Source organism: Dermacentor albipictus, chromosome 6, assembly GCF_038994185.2.
Source record: "Dermacentor albipictus isolate Rhodes 1998 colony chromosome 6, USDA_Dalb.pri_finalv2, whole genome shotgun sequence".
NCBI lineage: Eukaryota > Metazoa > Arthropoda > Arachnida > Ixodida > Ixodidae > Dermacentor > Dermacentor albipictus.
The window spans coordinates 117674091-117697787 of NC_091826.1; the positions used below are offsets into that span (position 1 = coordinate 117674091).

At 45.9% G+C, this 23697-nt stretch overlaps 1 protein-coding gene across 2 annotated transcripts in view; it reads left to right on the top strand.

Moving 5' to 3' along the window:
* Positions 1 to 23697, top strand: part of LOC135916261 (endothelin-converting enzyme-like 1) — a 92304-nt gene that overhangs the window by 14751 nt on the left and 53856 nt on the right. For both annotated transcript variants that reach the window (XM_065449584.2, XM_065449585.2), the window contains exon 3: positions 6700 to 6979. In XM_065449584.2, the coding sequence (XP_065305656.1) occupies positions 6700 to 6979 (280 nt within the window). The remainder of the gene's footprint in view (positions 1 to 6699; positions 6980 to 23697) is intronic.

Below are 23697 nucleotides of genomic sequence, written 5' to 3' on the forward strand. Positions count from 1 at the left end.
ATTGTCAAAAAGAGATCAAGCGTAGTTTCACTTGTAGCTGTAACCCTAGTTGCTGATTCTATGGCATTAATGCAACCGTTCTGGACAAATGGATTTACAAACTCGAGCGTCGTTGCGTTTTCAGAACCCTTATCAATATTCATGTCGCCACCAATAACTGCCCATTTTTGGTTTTCACTGGCAAATGACAACAGATTATCCATAAACATGAAAAAAACATTCAAACTGCCATCAGGTGGTCGGTAACAAATAGCAAATAATGTATCATTAGTTTCAACACATGGCACCTCAATATTTTCATTCGCACACGAAAAGCTGCCGGATAGATCACATGATATAGACTTATTTACCAACAAGTAAACACCTCCTCCACACCGTGATTCTCTGTTTAAATAGAAAACTTTCTTATTAGGTAACTGAAAGATATTTCTAGCGTCAGTGTACCACGTTTCCGTAAGCATAACTACATCCAGCAACTTTTCTATTTCTGAAAAGAAGGTTTTCAGTTATGTTGTTTTATTATTCGCAGATTGCACATTTAGTTGTATACAGCTTAATCCTCTATTTTGTACGCGTAGTGTAGAGAACCATTCTGTTTTTGTTTTATAGCCTAGGTGCATAATGGTTCCATTGAGCTCAAAAATATCTGTTATTAATGAGCTAGGGCAGAAAGGTCTCTCATTCAAATATATAAATTTTGATCTCAGCATCACATCACCTACTCTATACCACATCTTCATTCTATGATCAGCTAGAATATTGGCTAAACACGCCTGCCTTGAAAACTACAAAAGTGTCACTACTTTGTCGTAGGGTTACACCTGATACTTGCTTTTCGAATGCTCCTTGAGCACCCGTTAACTTATCCAAGTTCTTTGTTGTTCATTGAAGCTTCAACACCTGACATAAACAGTGATGTAAGGTATAATTCAATGGTTTTCTTAAAAAATAGTTAACTGCCGATCATGATTAGGAAGTAATTGGTATGGCCGCTCCTGCATATTGTCCTGTGTCTGGCATTTTGCTGTTCATGATGTGATTCCACTATGAGTACAGTGTCTCGATAAACGTACTCTGGCACAACTTTAACAGTATAACCACCATCAGCATTATCATTTATTATCCCTTAAAAGCCATTTGCATGACACTGTATAATGGGGAGCAGGACAATGTTTTGAATATATTGGCTTATGTGCGTAAAGGAAGCTATGCATTCGTATTACGCCACATTAGACAAAAAAGCTTGGACACAGTACAGAAAAACGAAGTGACAAAGAGCTGAACCCTATAAAACACAAGTAGCTTTAGCCAAGCAACATACTGTTCGTCGGTTACATATTTCAATAATAGGCACCTAAATTTTTAGGATTGCATTCCCCGACAGCGTAATCAGGCAATGATTTGCTTTACTAAGTCAGAAAGCGTGAGAAACAGTGATTAAAGGCTTTTGCGCAGCCATACAATAAATGTGCGCAGAGAGAGTTGAAAAGACGGCAAGAGCGACGGTTCAGGCCAACAGAAGTGTTTCTGGTATACGAGAGACGCTGTAAAGACGGGTGAGGGGAAGACAAAAACTGGCTTACATATTTTTTTTTTTCGGAAAAGCAGAAACGTAGGACGAGGTGTTGATTTGACATTCATGATGCCTGTGTGACAATCGTAATTTATGAAGGTTAGGCAGGCCTCTCGGTATTGAGCTGATTTCAGTCAGACAATTCTGTTTGAATATGGGACCAGAAGGCAGACGCGAACTTGAGTTTTGTGCACACCAAGTAGCAAGCTTACGAGCATTCGGTAGCTGTAGCGGAAGTAATATCCCCCTAAAGCCAAGTGTTCTTGCTGACAAGGTGGCTAATTTTGACACGATCATACGGATAATGTGATCGTGTTTATTTGACACCAAAATGCCAGTACGATTTTACCTGTTGAATTCCAGTTGACTTTCTGCAATTCTTAAAGCTGTCGTTTGAGCACTTCCGAGCTACATACGTGGATTTAAATATGACGTGTTTAGTTTAATCTGCAAGCAAGTATACCATGTAATTAGGGCGTTAACGTCATTTGTGAGTAAATATTAGTCATTCGGGGTAGTTAGACAACGCCATCACCTGCGAAAAAGCTGATATAAGGAGAGAGCCCGACTATCGAATCAATAATGCAAATAATGAAAACTAACCGTTGCGGGACACCGGATGTTACGTTGACCGTAGTTGATGCATGAGTGTCCACGGCAGTGCATTGACTGCGATTGTAAATAAACCTGCGCATCAGTAATCAAAGTAAAGGGTCGAGGCAGGGCACGTGAGTTTGCTCATTAGCCGACATTGCGAAACTCGATAAAAGGTTTTCGAGAAACCTAGGTGACGTGGGTTATTGTGGCGTATTCAAAATGCTGAGCTTAACTAGAACGGCCTATGTGGAAGCCGGGGTTATTTGGCAAAAATAAAAAGGGACGATCAAGATGAATCGCTAAACGCGAGTTAATGACCTGCTTGATCAACTTACAAGAATAAGGATACGGGACGCTGATTTCAATTGACCTATCGCCATATTTAGAATAGTGGGGACAACTTTGCCGCTTGGAACGGCACTGGTAGTAACAGACTGCATGCGCGAAGATGATGTTTAGTATTTCGCTAGCAATTAGTTTTGTGATTGTGATAACTTTGGCCGGTATATTGACACGTCTACTTGTGTATGTTTATCGGGCGACCACGTTTTACCGCCTAACAAATGTTATCGCACAGCGGAGGACGCGCCTGCATGTATTGGAAGTGTCTGGAATGTTATCGATGATTCCATCCGCTGTCTGTGACCGAACCTTGTGTAGTCTGATCGCATGTGTGCGCGACGCGAATGGTGTAGAACTTTGTGGAAGGCACGCGAGTCCCAGTGGTTACTCTGGAACATTCGACGACTGATGTATAAAAGCCGACGCGCTTGACTCGCTGATCATATTTTCGATGATCGCCGACTGTGTTCGCGGCTGTCGCCGTTCTTCAAGTGTAGCCTGTTTTTGTGGGCGCAGGTTCGCCAAATAAAAGTTAGTTTTGTCTTTCACAGTATTGCTACTGTGTTGTTTATACATCACTACCACGTGACAATACTATGCGATCTCGGAGCACCTGTAACATTGAGGTGGTCCAATAAGTTCTCTCAGGTGAATTGATAATGGGTTTATTTCGGTATAAATTGCAGTCCCATACAACGGCACTGTTACTTTGGCGTTGGCACCTGAAAATTGTGGAAAGAAAATAAATTCAATTTCTCGGGGCGTTGATCGTCGGGAGCCTGTCTGTGATTCGTATTCCTTAAGGGAACTGACAACCTATATTCATAGTACCCATTTCTTGTGGAATAGAATGCTTACCGATCACATTGTCTCATCATGAAGCGGTAACCGTGAAACGCCTTGAAGCATCCTTTTTCCAGAATTTTTATCGGCCGTGAGGGTGTAGTCGTTCACTGGAAGCATGCTGAAAACTGTGATAGGTGAGCGCGATAGCGACTGTACGCCGGCACTAGCTGGAGGTAGAGAAGTGCGGCAGAGAAGTGAGAAAGTATAACATTGTTCGTCAAGTCGATGTTCCTGCCACATAGTTTTTCCGAGGCGTTAAATTTCGATAGTAATAGCTACTTGTTTTCGTAGTTTCCTGTCTAACTGTTTTGGTCATTACTCAGTCAAGAGTGTTTTTTAGCCAAGCCAAGTTAAGTTATCAAAAGCGAAATGACGCTCTTACACGTGATACGCAGAGCGGTGCGTTGCCTTAGCAACGCGTGTGCTAATATTGTAGTGCTGGTACCAATTAACGCCACAACTAGTCGATGAAATTTTGCACATTACAAGGAGACCACACAACTCTGAGTATATCCTCGCGAGCTCGCACGCATACAACAGCACGTGTGCCGCCACGCATTGTGGGACGCGCGTACCACTCGTTACCGGGGACTTTCTTCGTAACACGCGCAGTATAAAGTGCACCCGTCTAATGATACGCGAGCTGCAATTTTATGCAGTAACCGTGCTGTGCTTAATAACAGACGACTTACGTACAGTTCTATCATATGCTATATCCCGTGTACCAAGATTTGACCGCCAGGCCACGTCACTTGCTGGTTTTTTAAACTTTCTTTGTTAATTTAGAATTGTCATTTCTATTTAGTCACGAACAGCATGTTGGAGCCTGTCGCTGTCAATCACGGTCATTTCAATTTTATGAACGTCTCACAAAATGTTCTGGCCAGTGGTCAGTCCCTTTAAAGAAGTATGTGCTTCGGTAAAAAGATGGAAAAGCAAACTAGTGAACAGGCATGTGGTAACTACGGCAATGGCTCTATCAATAGTAGAGGAGAACTGTTGATGGGGCTAGGGGTAAGAAATCGACTCCGAACAATGAATACCTTCGTCCTGAAGCGCATAACAGGGAGTGCACCTTGAAAAGCCCTGATGGCAAAACTGGAAATGAAATACAGTTGATATTCTGCGCCGGCCCCAGCATAGTGCGGGATGTAAAGGCAATAAATATAGTAAGGGCCGGGATAATAAATAATGAGGTCTGAAATTAATCTCATTTTGAAGGGAGAAGAACAAAATTAGTCAAGACGAAACGTGCCAACCTAGGTGCAGTAAGGTTAAAAGCAGACGAATTCAGGCTGGAACTCGCCAACAAATATGCAGCTTTAAAACACAAAGATGAAGATAACGTAGAGGTAATAAATGAAAGCGTGCCTAGGCTGATTTCAGAAGCAGCAATTGAAGTGTGGGATAAGGCACTAAGGTAACCAGTAGGTAAGCTCTCCCAATTAATAGATTACCGAATAAAGAAACGAAAGAGCATGAAATTGTCTAACTCAAAAGATCCGATATAATTCTCTGAGTTATGAAAATTTATGAGCAAGAAGTAAGCAATTTTCTAAATTAAACCATCGTAAAGATTACGGCAGCAGTAAGAAATGGCCACACTGTGAAATCAATGGGAAAAAACTTGGCAAAGCAGCAGGAAATATGTATTCCGTGAGCAGTGTTATGTCATCAGCAATTTCTACTATATAGCGAAGACAGCAGATGACTTCTATACAGAACTGCACAGTACTCATAGCAGCCACGAAACCTTGATTAAACGTAGTGACGAAGAGGACACAAAAGCTCATTGTGTAACTATAGATGAGGTTAAAAGGGCTTGAGAAAGAAGATGTGCCACGGAAAAGTACCAGGGGTTGCTGAAAGATTACTCGACTTAATCGAAGAAGGAGAGGACATTATACTTCGAAAGCTTTCAAGCCTTTATACGCAATGTAGACTTAAAGTGTCACAAAGCTGAAAGAATGCTAACGTCATAATAATTCTTAAAAATGGAGAAGCGAAAGTCTTGAAAAATTATAGGCGCATCAGCTTCCTGTCAGTATTGTATAAAATATTCCCCAAGGTATTTCCGATAGAATCGGGGCCATAGTTCACTGATTTTAATCAACCAAGAGGACAGGCTCGCTTCAGGAAGATGTACCTTACGATATATCGCATCCGTGCCACCAATCAGGTAATTGCGAAATCTGCGATATTCACATAATATACGGTTATATACGCTATATGGTTTTGATAGATGACTAGAAGGCATGCGTTTGAATAGAGATGCCAGCAGTAATGTAGGCATTGCATGACCAAGAAGTACAAGAGGTATACATGAACATCTTAGTAAATATTTGTATAAACTCCAAAGCTACCTTAATTCTCTTAAAGAAAAGCGGAAATATAGCTATCAAGGAGAGGGTCTGGCCTGGGGACAACCTGTGTCATGCTATTTGCTGCAGCGCTTAGAAGAATTCAAACTATTAGCCTGGAATGAACTAAAAGTGAGGATAAAGGGCGAATGTCACGAATGTACACTTGCTAGATGGGATTGGCCCCTTCAGCAACGCTAGGGATGAATTACAATAGCAGAATGAGTACGTTAGCCAACGAAGTGCAAGAGTAGTATGTGTGCAAGAAAGTATGGAGAAAGTGCAAGAGTACTATCTTTACTACTCGCCTGCCCAGTTTTTCTTTTTGTGATGTTTCATTAAAAGATTTAACTACAGTGGCGCTATCGCCAATTCTGATAGAATGAGTGCCAGGTGATACTGCAAAATGATGCAACAGAATGTCGACTGAGCTGTGTTGGCAAATTATAACATCTTTCGTGTCGAGAAGTTACGTTCACGGTGACAAATATTGGAGACCTATAACAAGTGCCACCCGCCGTGGTTGCTCAGTGGCTATGGTGTTAGGCTGCTGAGCACGAGGTCGCGGGATCGAATCCCGGCCACGGCGGCCGCATTTCGATGGGGGCGAACTGCGAAAACACCCGTGTACTTAGATTTAGGTGCACGTTAAAGAACTCCAGGTGATCAAAATTTCCGGAGTCCCCCACTACGGCGTGCCTCATAATCAGAAAGTGGTTTTGGCACGTAAAACCCCATAATTTAATTTTTTATAACAAGTTCGCAGTGTAAAATAATCTTATCAAATGTTTTCCCGGCCATAACACAATGAAAAACTACTCATAAACATGCAGTCGAACTAATACTTACGCCTCAATACCGATTGCCAACTAAACGTAGCTTAATCATACCGTACTTGTTCCACCCCGCATGCGGACTAACTCAGACGGACTCGATGGAGCCTCGTCTGGTTCCAAAAATACCAGCGGCTTCTGTGCGCAGGCGCAGCGGCGGGTTTCCCGCTGAAGGCGTTCGGACGGTTCCCCGACCGTCCGAAGCCAACCGACGGTGCGTCTGGAGGGATGCTGTCGCCCACGGACATCTCCGTAGTGCTTGTAGGCACAATAGTAGCCACGGGTCTGACGCTGTCCATGCCACTCGTCTTCATGGCCGTGTTGCCAGGCTGCATCACGCCCGACCCGCGCTGCTTCGACTACGCGCGAGAGGTGGCATTGGCCGTCTCCAAAAGGGAGGACGTGGATCCCTGCGACGACTTCTACAGGTGTGCGGCTGACACGTACCTAACGTTGCATAAGACAGGTGTAAATACGCGTTTCAGGCATGACGTTTTTCAGTCGCTAAATATAACCGTCTCATTCTATAGTAGCGTGGTGACTGTATCCTGTAGCATTCCCTGTGAAATTTTTCTGGGAATAGATGAATACGTGCCAGTATTCGCAGCAGTACTGCGACGAGCCCTGCATTGGCAGTCATAACTACAGGCAACTATGTTTTGGGACATGCAACCTCTATTTGATTCATCTGCACTTCGTGAAAAACATTACGGTGCGTTACACTTGAATCATAGGTGGTCTCCAATAATAAATAGGTGGACCCCAGTGACAATCGCCTCTAACCCAAAGAGATCTCGAAGGCTATGTTTTCCCTTCATTGCCAGAAAACATTGTTCGTGACCCCGCAAGAGCACCTGAGCCAGCAGGCGCTTGTTGTGTTGCGACACCATGTACCCGAGCACATGAGGGTTGGGCTACCGTGCATGGCTTATCTGTGCCCGGGGAAAAGGAGATCCTGGCGTTAAGCCGACGCTGAGTGCTTGGGCCTTTAAGGACCCTCAGCGGAGTTAACATAACCCTTTGTCCTCGGCTTCACGTAGATGACACCCTCGGACTGACGCACGCTGGGAAACTGGTAGTTGCCTCTTCCTGTACTCCATTCCACATTTCGTATTTCTCTGTTGCTTTAAATCTTTCCTGTCGTCTACTCACTTCTATTTACTTCCGATCTTCCAGGCAGCATGGGCTAACCTTGTGTCAGTAGCCAACGTAGGTTATGTTATATTCAGTTACAGCGGTGGCGTACAGCTAGCGCTTTCAGGACCTCTTTTTACAGGCCCTGCTGCATCCCCTTGTACGGCTCCATGGTGGGTAGCTGGCGTTGCTGCCGAAAACTACGCGTTCATCCCGCAAAAAAGAGCGCGCACTTATGAAGTCTTCCAGTTTTCTCGTCAACAAAAATAATCCTTCCCCCAATTCATGCCATCCACTCTGAAAAATCAGCAATACGATCGCGAACAATCTCACCTTTTCTTGTTTCAAAATTTCTAACTGAGGCTATTCGACCACCTTATGAAGCGTAAAAGATGGCTAGCGACCATCTGATGTTGGAACTCCGCAATAAACAGCGACACGAGAACCTGTCTAATCTAGTAACATTTGGAGATGTTCCAGTGACAGTAACCACGCGCCGAACTATGGAAACCACCCGGGGCATCGTTTCTAAGGCTGATCTGGTGGAGCTTACTGAAGCTGAACTACTAGAGGGCTGGAGGGATCAAAATGTGGTCAATGTCAAGAGAATTGGGATGAAGCATGAAGGAAAAGAGATTGGAACTAAGCACCTAATCCTAACCTTCGGATCAAGTATGCTGCCTGAGACTATTGAGGAAAGCTGTGTAAAGAGCTGGGTCAGATCATACGTACCTAATCGTCTCCGATGCTTCAAATGCTAAAGATTCGGCCACAGTTCGCAGAACTGCCGAGGCCGACTAATTTGTACCAAGTGTAGTGCCGGCGAGCATCCATCTAAATTATGTGAAAACACTTGGCACTTTGTCAACTGCGATGGGGAGCATGCCGCTTGCTCGCGGTCCTGCCCGTCATGGATGAAAGAGAAGAGAATAGTCACAATTAAAGTCAAAGGAAACATTTCATTTAAAGAGGCACGCAGGCTGGTATCGTACTTGCCAAAGAACGTCTTTGCCGAAGTGGCGCGAGAGGCGGAAGCGCTACAGCGGCTTCCGGCAGCTACCAGGCCCACACGCAGTGAACTGCCAGCGACGCCATCCACCCCCTTGGTCGCTGCAGCTAGCGCTCCTCGGCCACCCCAGTAGAAGGGGTCCTCGACCTCCGGGCTGGTGGCCTGAAAGGTTTCGTCCGACGTGTTGAAGCCTTCACGTCAAACACAGCGTTCCCAGCTCCTCGCAAGAGGCTGTGGGCGCAACTAACGGCCAGAAGGCGCCGCCAGCCGCTAAGGAGCGGTGTGATTCTCGCGATCGCTCCAGAAAAGAACCTCACGTCATGGCGCCTGGAAAGCCCGTGAGCTAAGCGTCGTCTTTAAAACACACATCACAAAACACTTTTCTCGTAAAGGGGAAACAAATACTGCATTGGAATGTCAGAGGAATTCATACCATCGACAACACCGCATAACTGCTACACAAACATAATCCAAAGTTGCTAGGTCCTGAAGAGACACAGCTGAAACGCACACACAAAATATCTTCGTCAATATCTCATCTATTGTAAAGACCGTGACGAGGCTAACGCCTCCGGTGGTGTAGCTGTAGTTGCCGACAATTCAATAGCTTGTCAACAAGTCGCCCTTTACATGCACCTTGAAGCAGTGTCAGTTCGGGCAAATCTTTTCAGCAAGTTGGTAAATGTATATTCCACTTATGTAGCCACGAATGATCATCTCGTAAAAACATACTTCTCTGACCTAATTGATCAGCTTCCCGAACCCTGCCTACTCGGGGGAGATCTTAACGCCCACAGCACGACGTGGAGAGACTCACGATGCGACGCGAGAGGCCCCGATTCATAGAGAACTTATTAGTAAACCGCACTGCATGCCTGTTCAACAAGAAGGAGCCGACGTGATCTTCATCACAATTCATATTCATCAATAGACTTGTAGATCGGGTCTCCTTCCCTATTTACTGACTTGGAATGGAATGTGATCAAAAATTCATTCAGAAGTGACCAGTTCTCATGAATTCTAAGCTTAGTAAAACAAGACGACTCCCCTGTTCATGTCCCTAGGTGGAATAGCCTCTGCCTATCGGAAACTTCTTAAGGAATCGGGCATTTTTAATGCCGAATTTATAGAGATAACTCAGTTTCCTATTTTACCACTTTAATCACTGATGCAGCAGAGAAATACATTCGGCAAACTACTGGTCGCACATACAAACGACCAATATTTTGGTAGAATCAAGACAACAAGCAGGTGCACCAAAAACAAGATAAAGCATCGGGTATACTCCGTCAGTCGCCAACTGCTGAAAATCTGATTGAGTTCAAATACAACAAATCAGAGAGCAAGTGGTGCCGACAGCAGGCTAAGGGAAGGAGCTGGGAGAGATTTCTTCCAAATACAAATTCCCGCGCACAAGAGCAAAAAAGTTTGGAGTCGGCTTAGAAGGTTTAATAGTCAGCAAACCGATCAATTACCCCTGGTCGACGATCAAGGAAGCACCTTGAAAGATCAGGCAGACGCCCTTCGGGAGAACCTTGAGCGCGTATCTAGCGCAATTATTCATTCTATAGTCGGATACAACTTTAGAAAAAAGGGGGCGTTTACTCCTCCGAGGCGGGTGCACCAATGGGCGCGCATTCTGGACCGACGTCATGCGCCGGACGGCCGGTGACTTCACCGCATCGGTCATCTGGGCGGGGCCTCCCCTTTTTTCTAAAGTTGTATCCGACTATAGGTCGTTTCTTGAATATAAGGAAATCGCAGAACGTAAGGCACTCGATAGGACATGCAAACCGAATGAGTGTTATACCTGTCCATTGCCGAGCTAAAAGCCTCATTAAACGTATGTCAGAGCTCTGCACCCGGAGCTGACAGGATCGTGCACGACATGATCAAAAATTTCCACAAAGACAAAAAATAAGTCTACCTACACTTTTTACCAACATTTAGGCTTCCGAATACCTCCCTTCAACATGGAGAGAGGATATCTCAGTATCAATATTGAAAGAAAGTAAAGATCCACCTTCGCTTTGATCCATCTTGTCTTTGCACGCTATTCGAGAAATTGCTAAATCGTCGTGTGCTACATTTCCTGGAACCTAACAAAATCCTTCATGCGCTAATTTAGGCCATGTCATCCCTGCAAACTTCTTAATCTCATCCGGCTACCTAACTTTCTGCCGCCCCCTGCTACGCTTCCCTTCGCTTGGAATCCAGTCCGTAACCCTTAATGACCATCGGTTATCTTAACTCCTCATTACATGTCCTGCCCATGCCCATTTATTTTTCTTGATTTCAACTATGATGTCATTACCTCGTGTTTGTTCCCTCCCCCAATCTTCTCATTTCTTATCCCTTAACGTTACACGCAACATTCTTCTTTCCATAGCTCATTGCATCGTCCTCAATTTGAGTAGAACGCTTTTCGTAAGCCTCCAGGTTTCTGCCCCTTACGTGAGTACTGGTAAGACACAGCTGTTATACACTTTTCTCTTGAGGAATAATGGCAACCTGCTGTTCATGATCTGAGAATGTCTGCCAAACGTACCCCAGCCCATCCTTATTCTTCTGATTATTTCAGTTTTATCATCCGGATCCGCGGTCACTACCTGCCTTAAGTAGAAGTATTCCCTTACCACTTACAGTGCCGCGCTACCTATCGTAAACTGCTGTTCTCTTCCGAGACTGTTAAACATGAGTTTAGTTTTCTGCAGATTAATTTTAGATCCACCCTTCTGCTTTGCCTCTCCAGGTCAGTGAGCATGCATTGCAATTGGTCCCCTGAGTTACCGAGCAAGGCAATATCATCAGCGAATCGCAAGTTGCTAAGGTATTCTCCATTAACTTTTGTCCCCAATTCTTCCAAGTCCAGGTCTCTGAATAGCTCCTGTAAACATGCTGGGAATAGCATTGGGGAGATCGTGTCTCCCTGCCTGACTCCTTTCTTTATTGAGATTTTGTTGCTTGCTTTATGGAGGACTACGGTGGCTGTGGAGCCGCTATAGATATCTTCCAGTATTTTTACATACTGCTCGTCTACACCCTGATTCCGTAATGTCTCCATGACTGCTAAGGTTTTGACAGAATCAAATGCTTTCTCGTAGTCAATGAAAGCTATATATAAAGGTTGGTTATATTCCGCACATTTCTCTATAACCTGATTGATAGTGTGAATATGGTCTATTGTTGAGTAGCCTTTACAGAATCCTGCCTGGTCCCTTGGTTGATAGAAGTCTAACGTGTTCCTGATTCTATTTGCGATTACCTTAGCAAATACTTTGTAGGCAATGGACAGTAAGCTGATGGGTATATAATTTTTCAAGTCTTTGGCGTCCCATTTCTTATAGGTTAGGATTATGTTAGCGTTCTTCCATGATTCCGGTACGCTCGAGGTCGTGAGGCATTGCGTATACAGCGATGGCCAGTTTTTCTAGAACGATCTGCCCACCATCCTTCAACAAATCTGCTGTTGCCTGATCCTCCCCAGCTGCCTTCCTCATTTGCATAGCTCCCAAGGCTTTCTTTACTTCTTCCGGCGTTACTTGTGGGATTTCAAATTCCTCTAAACTATTCTCTCTTTCATTATCGTCGTGGGTGCCACTGGTACTGTATAAATATCTATAGAACTCCTCTGCCACTTTAACTATCTCATGCATGTTAGTAATGATATTGCCGGCTTTTTCTCTTAACGCATACATCTGATTCTTGCCTATTCCTAGTTTCTTCTTCACTGCTTTTAGGCTTCCTCCGTTCCTGAGAGCATGTTCAATTCTATCCATACTATTCTTCCTTATGCCAGCTATCTTACGCTTGTTGATTGACTTGGAAAGTTCTGCCAGTTCTATTCTAGCTGTAGGGTTAGAGGCTTTCATACATTGGCGTTTCTTGATCAGATCTTTCGTCTCCTGCGATAGCTTACTGGTATCGTAACAGAGTTACCACCGACTTCTACTGCACACTCCTTAATGATACCCGTAAGATTGTCTTTCATTGTTTCAACGCTAAGGTCCTCTTCCTGAGTTAAAGCCGAATACCTTTTTTGTAGCTTTATCCAGAATTCGTCTATTTTCCCTCTTACCGCTAACTCATTATTCGGCTTCTTGTGTACCAGTTTCTTCCGTTCCCTGCTCAGGTCTAGGCTGATTCGAGTTCTTACCATCCTATGGTGACTGCAGCGCACCTTGCTGAGCACGTCCACATCTTGTATGATACCAGGCTTAGCACAGAGAATAAAGTCTATTTCATTTCTAGTCTCGCCGTTCGGGCTCCTCTACGTCCACTTTCGGCTATCCCGCTTGCGGAAGAAGGTATTCATTATCCGCATATTATTCTGTTCTACAAACTTTACTAATAACTCTTCTCTGCTATTCCTATAGCCTACGCCATATTCCCCCACTGACTTGTCTCCAGCCTGCTTCTTGCCTACCCTGGCATTGAAGTCGCCCATCAGTGCTTGCGTACAATGCTTGCGATATACAATGCTTGCGACAGCGCTAAGCTCGAACATGCGACGATCGTAAGGGAGCCCTGCACCAGAAGCGATATTCGAGAGCTTGAACTTGTGCATAGAAAGCACAGTGCTTCATCGTTAATAAGTGCAGAATGTCTGATTCACCCTTCTTACTAATGAGACAACGTAACGTTCTATCTTCAGAATCCCGCAAAAAGGTCAGTCAACTGGCCTTCCTACACAACTATCTTGCAGGGAATATAAAGGCGAGTATACCAAACTGCGTAAGACCCCACAGTGCTTAGACATCTAGACATACGCGTAGAAGGGCACTTGCTCCAATTTGTCGCCAAAACGAATGTACATAAACACACATATTTTATGAAAAAGTGTCAGACTGGAACGCTGTACGTTCAAGTGTTTTTAATACAAGTAACTTTGTACGCAAATTGGGACGCATTTATTGTGGTTTTATTTACTGTCTTATGCCTTGCTTGCTTTTACCTGTTAGCTTTTTTTGTATTCGATTTTCTTGCTTGTCTTGTTACTTTATTCTTATCACTGTGGATTGTTACTTGTATGGCCCTTGGGCCCTCCTGCATGGACAACAAGGTGGTTTTCAGTGTAGATAAATAATACATCATAATAAATAATAACTATTATCGACAAGCCTAAGCGCATTATGTCATGTTATCAGTTTCTTCTTCCAAACGGCCATCTTCTCTAAAGGCTTGAAGAAAAAAACTCAAATAATTGCTGCGTTCAAGAAAGCAAACATTGCTAGCAAACTACAGGCATATATATACCCTAACATGTTTTAGTAAACCTGTAGAAAAAAGTATCGATTTCACCCGAAAAGCGAAACATGGATTATCATTGCAAATTAGCCGACCACCGCACGAAGAAAGGATAGTACTTTTATCGGCCGTGTCGACTTGTAAACAGTAGCTTGCAAACTAAATTAATAAGCACGGCGTCCACGCGCACAGCAAACATAAACACATCACACTCGCTGACTGCGGACACTCACTGTCGAAACGCTCGCGTGAGGAAACGGGGCAGCAGCAGCGAGCGAAGTGACATTCGCGCTGCCTATCTCTTCAACGCAAAGCGAGCGCCCAGGGCACGGCACGCACAAAGCTACGAGCCGTCGACGTACCTAGACTGTGCCCCCAACGCAGATCGCTCTCAAGATATATATAGGACCGCGCGCAGCCTACACGTGCGCAGGCAGCCGGAGAGAACGGCTACCCCCCCCCCCCCCCGCTACTCCCGGCGCATCGCAACGTTGGGTGCCTCTCGCGCGAGGGAAGTCGGCGCGCTTCCTCTTCGCATTCGTCTTTTTGCGTGGGCGAGATTGAGCCGACGGCAAAACAATGCGCCTGGAGTGTCCATACAATTGCTATGGCAGTAAAAAGTAATTCAGCAGCCCCCGCATCTCTAACTACTTAAATAAATTACAGCTGCTAAAACTAATACGATTGGTGTTTGTTCAGGATGTTATACTAATCTAGCTTTAATGACAATCACATACAAGATTAAAGCAGAATTCCACAGGGGCAGATTCGTAAGATCTGTGTTTATCGATTCCGCAAAATCCATTTAACTCCGTTAACCACAACATTCTGTTTGCTAAAGTAAGCGCATATGGCATAACTGGTCCTTCTTTGGAACTACTACGCATTCATTTACACGACAAACAGCAGCAGGCTTGCATTTTGAGAGTCCTTTGTGACATCAAAATAATTAGCCCTGGCGTTCCACAGGAGTCCATAATGGGTCGCTTGTAATTCGTTATATTCATTAATAATTTTCCCAACTGTCTAACTTCGACATAATTTCTTCCTTACCTGGACAGCGTCGCTGTTCACACTTCTCATAATGACACCTGCACTCTAAGCGAGCGTTTATATGATGACCTAAGTAATATCAGCATTCGGTGCGAAAGAAATGTAATGCTTATTAGCTCTCTCGATATAGCGTTCCACCAGTGTACATGGCGTTCAGCCAAATATTACCATCTAATGAGTGTTTATCTTTAGGCATTCAATTAGACTCACTTCTAAAGTTTCATTTGCATGCCAACTTCCTAACAAAGAAAACGCCTGCGGTATCACAATGCTCTTTAAGAGTAGACACTACTTTCAACAGCATACTTCCATGGCATTCTATTATGGCACTCACATATCGCTACGATATACCTACATCACAGCACATCGAAAATAGAGATTTATTGTATTATTACGTTGCCTCCTTATAGCGCTCATGTTAGCCCCATCTCCGATGATTAAACCTTCTCTCTCTAAGCGAAATAAAGCAACCGTGACATCGTTATATACCGCTTAATTGAAAATCCACGTTTAGATAATTTCGTTCGCAGAAATAGTCTTGCTAAGCCAAGAGTGCTACATTTTATTTAGAAGATAATCTGTTACTTCCAAAATCACGCAGCGACTATGGCAAAAACACTGATTATTTTGCAGCTTTAAAAATCTGAAAAAGGCTTTATTGGCTCATGTAATGTCTCCACCGACGTTATCATCGTTCCAGCGTTGACATAGAACTTATATTGCAATCTTACAATAAATTGCAATAAACTGTACCGCTACGCCAATGTCTTTGTTTTCTTATTATGACTATATCCTGATATTACTCTTTATACAGAGTTTTTTTTTGCGTTAGAATGTGTTTTGTTAAATGTTACTGCTTCAACATTGTATGAACTTGTGTGAAAAATCTGTATTTCTACTTGCAGTTGACGCCCTCTTATTAATGTATTCTTTATGAAGCTAAGAATAACAGGTTCCGCAGCAGTTTCCAGCAGGGGGAGGTGTATTTGCATAACATCTCCTTTGAACATGTAGTGCACTAATGATACAACTAAACTGAGACAAGAAATTGTGTGAATTAATTTGCACGAAGCCCCTTCTAAAAAAAAGAAAAAGAAATCCCCAACCTGTAATGTCTCCTAAAGCGAAGACAACTACGTGCTTTGAACTTTAAAGCCACATTGGGAAGCCGGGAGCCTGCAAATGATGATAATTAATAATATTGTGACGCAGCAGTAATCACGGCGTTTATTCCGCGTCAAAAGATTAGGCGAACCGACCACGCCCACAGCACGGAGCACACACGAGAACCAGCCCCACAAGCGATGATGAAGAAGAACCCCATATGAACCCCATATGATGATGATCGTGTACAGATGACAGAATGTAGCTTATAAATTCCCACACTAATGTCCCCTCGCGCGAGAGCGGCCATCCTGGCCGCAATTCAAAGGGGCGGTGAACGTCTCGTGAAAGGCTTCATACGGGAAACGTGGACAATCTCAGCGGCGCGGCAGCGGCGGTCATTTGGAACAATAACTGGTTCCACGCGATAGTTCACTGGAGAAGTCTGCTCCAAGACTCTGTAGGGGCCGATGAAGCGAAGCTGAAACTTGTCACACAAGCCAGGAGTACGAACTGGTGTCCGGAGAAGCACTTCCTCGCCAGGGCGGAAGAACACGACGCGATGAGAGGCGTCGTAATGCTGCTTGCGGTCCTGTTGCCGTGCTTCGGTGTTGAGGCGGGCGAGCTGGCGACAACGCAGAATGCGGGACACATATTCTTCGCAGGAGGAAGGACATTGATGGACAGTTGGCGCGAAGAAAGAGACGTCAAGACAGGTAGAGGGCGAACGACCATAGACAAGGTAGTATGGCGAGTAACCGGTCGTGCGTTGAACGGCGGTATTATATGCAAAGGTAACGAATGGTAAAATTGCGTCCCAGTTTCTGTGATCCGGGTCAATGTACATCGCTAACATGTCAGACAGCGTGCGATGAAATCGCTCTGTGAGGCCGTTGGTTTGCGGATGGTAACTGGAGGTAGTCTTGTGGGTGGTTCCGGAGGCTCTGAGTACTTCATCTAGTAGTTGCGAGAGGAATGCTTTTCCACGGTCGCTCAGGAGGACGCGAGGAGCACCGTGACGCAGTATTAAGGATTGAAGTATGAATGCAGCAACTTCAGAGGCCGAGGCAGAACTCATACAAGTTGTTTCGGCGTAGCGTGTCAAGTGATCAACGGCTGTCACAATCCATCGTTTACCGGTGAGAGTCACAGGAAGAGGGCCATATAGGTCAACTCCAACGACCTCAAATGGTTGCGACGGACAAGGAACCGGTTGCAGTAGTCCGCTTGGAGCTGATGTAGGGAGCTTTCGACGCTGACATAGAGCGCAGGAAGCGACATACCTCGCTACACTGGCGGACAATCCAGGCCAGTAGAAGCGCCCTTTGATGCGGTCATAGGTTTTCTGGAAACCAAGGTGACCAGCAGTCATGTCGTCGTGAGAAGCCTGCAGGACATGAGCACGTAGAGAGCGTGGCAGGACAGGAACCCAGCGTTGACCGTCAGGGTGATAGACATGACGGTATAGGACGCGGTTTTCAATCTTAAATTGCGTCAGCTGCCGACGAAGGCGGGCGTTAGGCGGGCGCGAAGCTCCTTGAAGGTGGTCTATGATGCGCCGACAGTAAGAGTCGGCAAGTTGATGGAATTGGAAGGATTTGTTGTCGTGTGGAGGCATCTCGTCGACAGTGGCCAACAAGAAAGCATCTGAGGAGGGATCGAGCGAAAGCTTGTCACGGATGGTAGTTGGAGCTCCATTGCATGGTGTCGTAGGAAGCGGACAGCGAGAAAGCGCGTCTGCATCTTGGTGTTTTTTCCCGCACTTGTAGGTAATGGTAAAGTCGTATTCTTGCAAACGAAGAATCCACCGACCAAGTCGTCCAGACAAGTTCTTCAGCGTCGAAAGCCAGCATAATGCATGATGGTCTGTAACGATCGTAAAGTGGCGGCCTTGAAGATAAGGTCGAAACTTCTGCACAGACCAAATGATAGCTAGACATTCCTGCTCCGTGATGGTGTAATTCTTTTCGGCGTTTGTCAGAACGCGACTTGCGTATGCGACGACCCTCTCACCTAAAGTGTCGTCTCGCTGTAGGAGAATGCCACCAATTCCGTGACCACTAGCATCCGTATGCAGGAGGGTAGGAGCAGCTTCATCAAAATGGCGTAGGACCGGTTCAGATGTGAGAGCGCGCTTCAGATGGGTGAACGCAGATTCACATTCGGGAGACCACACAAAGGGAACATTAGAACCCAGTAATTTGTGCAGAGGTGACGCTATTGAGGCGAAGCCCCGTATGAATCGCCGAAAATAGGAAGCGAGGCCTAAGAAACTACGCAAATCTTTGGTCTTTTCGGGACGGGGGAAGTTCTGAACTGCGGAAACCTTGTCAGGATCAGGACGAATGCCATCTTTGCTCACAATGTGACCTAGAACTTTGATCGTCTTGCTGGCAAAATGGCATTTCTTGGTGTTTAGCTGAAGTCCAGCGTTGGCAAGGCACGTGAGAACTTCATCCAGACGTTGCAGGTGCTGAGAGAAGGTTGACGAGAAAACAACAATATCGTCCAGATAGCACAGGCAAGTCTTCCACTTTAGGCCACGAAGAACGGTGTCAATCATGCGCTCGAACGTTGCGGGCGCATTGCAGAGGCCGAATGGCATGACATTAAACTCGTACAGCCCATCTGGTGTTGAAAACGCTGTTTTCTCCTTATCGTCCTCATGCATAGGTATCTGCCAGTAGCCGGAACGCAGATCGATGCTGGAGAAGTACTCGGCACCCTGCAGGGAATCCAAGGCATCGTCTATTCGCGGCATAGGGTATACATCCTTGCGCGTAATCTTGTTAAGTGCTCGGTAGTCTACACAAAATCGAACAGAGCCGTCTTTTTTCCGAACCAAAACAACGGGGGAAGACCAAGGGCTAGCAGAGGGGCGTATTATGTTTCGTTGGAGCATGTCGGTGACGTTCTCGTCAATGACTTTCCTCTCGGCTAGCGATACGCGATATGGTCTACGGCGCACGATGGATGTACCATCTGTCTCTATCCGATGCGTCGTAATCGAAGTCTTTCCCAACGAAGTTGAATGCGCGTCAAAGGAAGCTTCATGTTTTTGGAGCAAAGCAAGCAATTGTTGTGACTGCGAAGGTGTCAGGTCGGGACTGATGGCAGCTGCAAGGGCTGAAGGAGATGCGGCCCGTCCGGTACAAGGACCTTCAGAAGAAGCTGGTTTAAAGGAAACAACAGATACAGACTCCGATTCAGTGGCGCAAGCCAATGTAGTGCCTTTAGGGATGAGAATCTTTTCGGATGTCGGGTTTGTAGCGTAGAGAAGTGCAGAGCCATGATCAAACCTAACCAGCCCTGATGCAAAGGCTATCCCTCTTGCAAGACAGCGTGTAGATGGCAATACGAGCACGTCGCCGCAGTCAATCACACCAGACGTGATAGTAACGATGCTTTGATGGCGAGGAGGTAACGCGGTATCTTCTGCAGCAAGGAAGTGAAGGGGTGCGGCATCTGCATGAAGTGAATAGGTCGTGTCGGTCATGTGGAGAACGCGTTGTCCACAGCAGATGGAGGCGGAGGCCGTAGAAAGAAAATCCCATCCCAATATGAGCTGCTGGGCACACGAACTTAGCACTGCAAATTGTACGTGATGTAGAAGTCCATCGATGGAAATACGAGCTGTGCACCAGGCGATAGGTCGAATGGAGGCCCCTTGAGCAGCGAGTAGCGTAGGTCCATCATAAGGGGTCATAACTTTCCGAAGTCGCGAACACAAATCACGGTGAATGACTGAAACACTAGCACCAGTGTCTATTAAAGCTTCTACTTGTACACCTTCTACAACAACCAATATCACATTGTACGGACGCGATGGAGGAATTTCTGTCCTGTCGTTCGATGCAGCTTTTCCTCCAAAAGATGCATAATTCAGTTTTCCGGACGACGCTCGGCAAATTGAGAAGCAGGTCTCAGTGGGGACGTAGAGCGGCGAAGGGGTGACGGCGAGCGGCGTCTCGCAGGACGGTAAGCCGTCTCGGATGCTACAGTAGGCGATGGAGAGCGTCCGCGCGGTGGACCATAAGGACGGCGTTGGTCATGGAAGCTCCCTAGACGATGGAAAGTAGCTCCGGGCGAAAAGTCATCCCGTTCGTAGACATCATATCCGCGACGCTCGTCTTGCTGGCGCTTGCGGCAAAAACGCGCTATGTGGCCACGGTAGCCGCAGTAGTAGCAGATGGGATGAGGAGGACGCCACTGCGGATAGCTGGTTTGGGTAGGTGCGCTGGTAGTCATGGAAGCGATGTGAGCCGGTGTTGGTTTTGGAGGCATCGGTGGGACGATGACTGGAGTAGCTGCGGCTACTTGTGCGTACGTTGATGGGGCCCTAGGGGTTAGAGGGTCCGTGTACGCTGCACCAGCCATGGATGCCAATTCCTCCTTGATGACGTCTCGCAGATTGGTATCGGAGGCAGGAGAAGGCATAGGTCCCGCGGCTAAGCCAAGATACTGGAGCTCTTCTCGAATTATTGCGCGTATCATCGCTCTTAACGCAGGGTCGTCGGTGGTAGTGTTTGTAGTGGTGTCTGGCTGCAACCGTACTGATTCGAGTTCGTCAAGGCGCTGGCAAGTAGCGACGATATCAGTGACGGTAGCGGGGTTCTGGATGGCTAAAGCATTGAAAGCAATAGCTCCGATGCCTTTGAGGATGTGGCGAACCCTGTCTGATTCGGTCATGGCCGTGTTCACGCGTCGACAAAGAGCAAGCACATCCTCGATGTACGACGTATAAGATTCACCGGGCTGTTGCTTGCGAGTGTCGAGCGTCTTTTTTGCGAGGGCGGAACGAACAGCCGGTGTGCCGAAGATTTGGCGGAGCTGCTGTTTGAAAGCGCCCCAGTTCGTGAAATCAACCTCATGGTTGAAAAACCAAGTCTTCGCTACGCCTGTCAGATAAAAGGCGACGTGACGTAGCTTGGACGCATCGTCCCAACGGTTAGCCGAACTCACTCGGTCATAGTCGTCCAGCCAATCCTCGACGTCTTCGCCGCGAAGTCCAGCAAACAGATGCGGATCGCGCTGGTGCCCACTGACAACCCAATACGGAGAGGCTGGGGTAACCGAGGCCGAGATGGTGGAAGTAGAAGTGCCTGTTGGCTCGTCCTGCGACATGCTGGCGGACAGCTGGCACAATCGGCGACCCGATCGAAGCTCCAGGAGGTTGAGAGGGGAGTCAGAGGACGGGGGACCGAAGAGCACACTCCACCACTTGTGACGCAGCAGTAATCACGGCGTTTATTCCGCGTCAAAAGATTAGGCGAACCGACCACGCCCACAGCACGGAGCACACACGAGAACCAGCCCCACAAGCGATGATGAAGAAGAACCCCATATGAACCCCATATGATGATGATCGTGTACAGATGACAGAATGTAGCTTATAAATTCCCACACTAAATACTGGCATCCCCTTTGAAATGGCGGGGGCTTAAGTCATCACCTAGCCTGCTTGTGCTACTCAGATATGCTATCAATTCTTTTCGTTCTATCATTCATGTATACATCATTTTTAATCTTTTCTATCTTGTACTGCTACCTCCAAATCGTTTATGGTTGAGCGCCACGGCATTAGGATCAGAGCAAACTCTGGAGCAGCAGGCCTTGAACCATCTTACCAGCCAAAAGAAAATTCCCACGAATTAATCACTAATTTAAGATCGAACAATTATTTGCACGTACTAAACTGTCGCTGTTTTCATGTCTGCACTTAGCCGTTTTAGAATGGCATCAGCTCCCAAGTAATATAGCCGAAATGACTGACCATATTATATTCAAACACTTAATGAAACATTCGGAAATTAGAAACAATTATATTTCTTCTTACATTTGTTCGGACGTCAGAGGATGCAAGATTATTGTTTATATAGTGTAAGAACTATTGGCGTCTGATGTTCTTGAATGAGAAGAGATGTAAAGGTTGCATGGCATGTACGACTTCATATAAGGATGTTCGACTTACATGCACGTTGCCTTATACCTTTGTATATCAATTGTTATTCCCCCCCTCTATTTCATGCCCAAGCTGGGCCTTTGGGATAAATAAATGACATGACCATTGAAATAATCGACAGTGCATGACAGATTCTGGGATTTCGCATGCCTTCCTTGAAGACAGGTACTAAGCAAATATTTACGTTGTTCATTCTGTCTCAAGTGTGTTCACTACAAGCCGAACTAGGTCTCTGCAACAAATTTGAGTGTTTTACGTTCAATAGGGAGTCAATCTGTCGCGCATTTACGCTTCAGAGCATGCGCGTCGCCTGATCGAGAAAACGTTTTGTCAGTGACAGTAAAAATTGATGATTATTCTTGTTATATTCAGCACCTCTTCTGGTATCCATTAAAACAGAAGTTGTGCGGAGCCCATACACTGTGGAAATTGATGTTTCTCGAAGCATTCTGCAGGTACGTGGCTGCTATCCATCATTGTATGGGGTTCCGCAAAGCGATATTTGGTGGACCAACGTCTATGTTTAAATCATGTAGTTGTGAGAGTGGCTCGAGGAAACGTGTATGTGGCGACAGCAGCAATGTGACAGCCGCATTGAAGACCATACTATGGCGGCAACGGCATTCCTGCAGCGACTGAGTGACGCGTATTTGTGTATGCCGATTGTTGTGTCTACGTAGGTACTCAATGGGTGTTAGAGAGAGAAGCACGGAATGTGACGTGATCTGCCGCTAAATCATATGCAATCGTGCGTAGCCATCGCTACGTTATCTGCTACATGGCAAAGCGACAAAGGCGTTTGTACTTCGACAAATAAACGTTGAAACATCATTAACTTGGCCGGTCACGAAGTCGATACGCCCGCGCTCTCTTTCTACTTAGCGTTAGCCACTACGCGAAAAGCACTGTTCCGTGAATGTAGGCCGATCCCAGAGATAGGAGCAGTCTAACACTGCGTCCTAAAACACGAGTGGTTTCAGGGAAAGGCGAGAAAGTGCCACGGAGCGCACGAGCCAAGCCTTAGAAGAGCTGGCTAGCTTCTACTCATTGTCTCAACGCATCGTAGGCCTACAAAGCGCAGTATAAGAGAACATTGTGCACGCTCCAGCACAAATTCGTCGGCTCAAGCGACTTCAGAAACTCTACCAGTGTAAGCCTATCACCCGCGCAAAACCTCAGGTAGTGAGCACGCGCAAGGCGTGGTACAAGGATCCCGCAACCGAAACCCCAGGCGAGAGGGCACCCCTCCAACGTCCTCATTTTAGAAGCAAATGGAAGTGAATGGGTATTCCCGAACGTTTAAGGTGCTTTGAGCGTAAAAGAATTACCTTTGCTATAGATTCTTTCTTTGCCCAAAGCCTTTATTAATTTTTCTTTTTTTTCCCTTCCTTCCTTAGTGCCACGGCCTTTATTATTCTTCGTTGTTACGGTATCCTACACCACAACCAATTTCACCATTGCTTCATATCGTCTGTTCATAGAGGACGTTCAAGAAAAAAGATACGTAGCTGTCGTGCTACGTCAGGTGACAAGGGTAACAATATGGACGTGTTGGTTGGTGATCATCGAATGGTATCTGGCATAACGCAGGAAAACAGGGACAAAAGAAGAAACAACAGACAAGTGCTTGTGTCCAT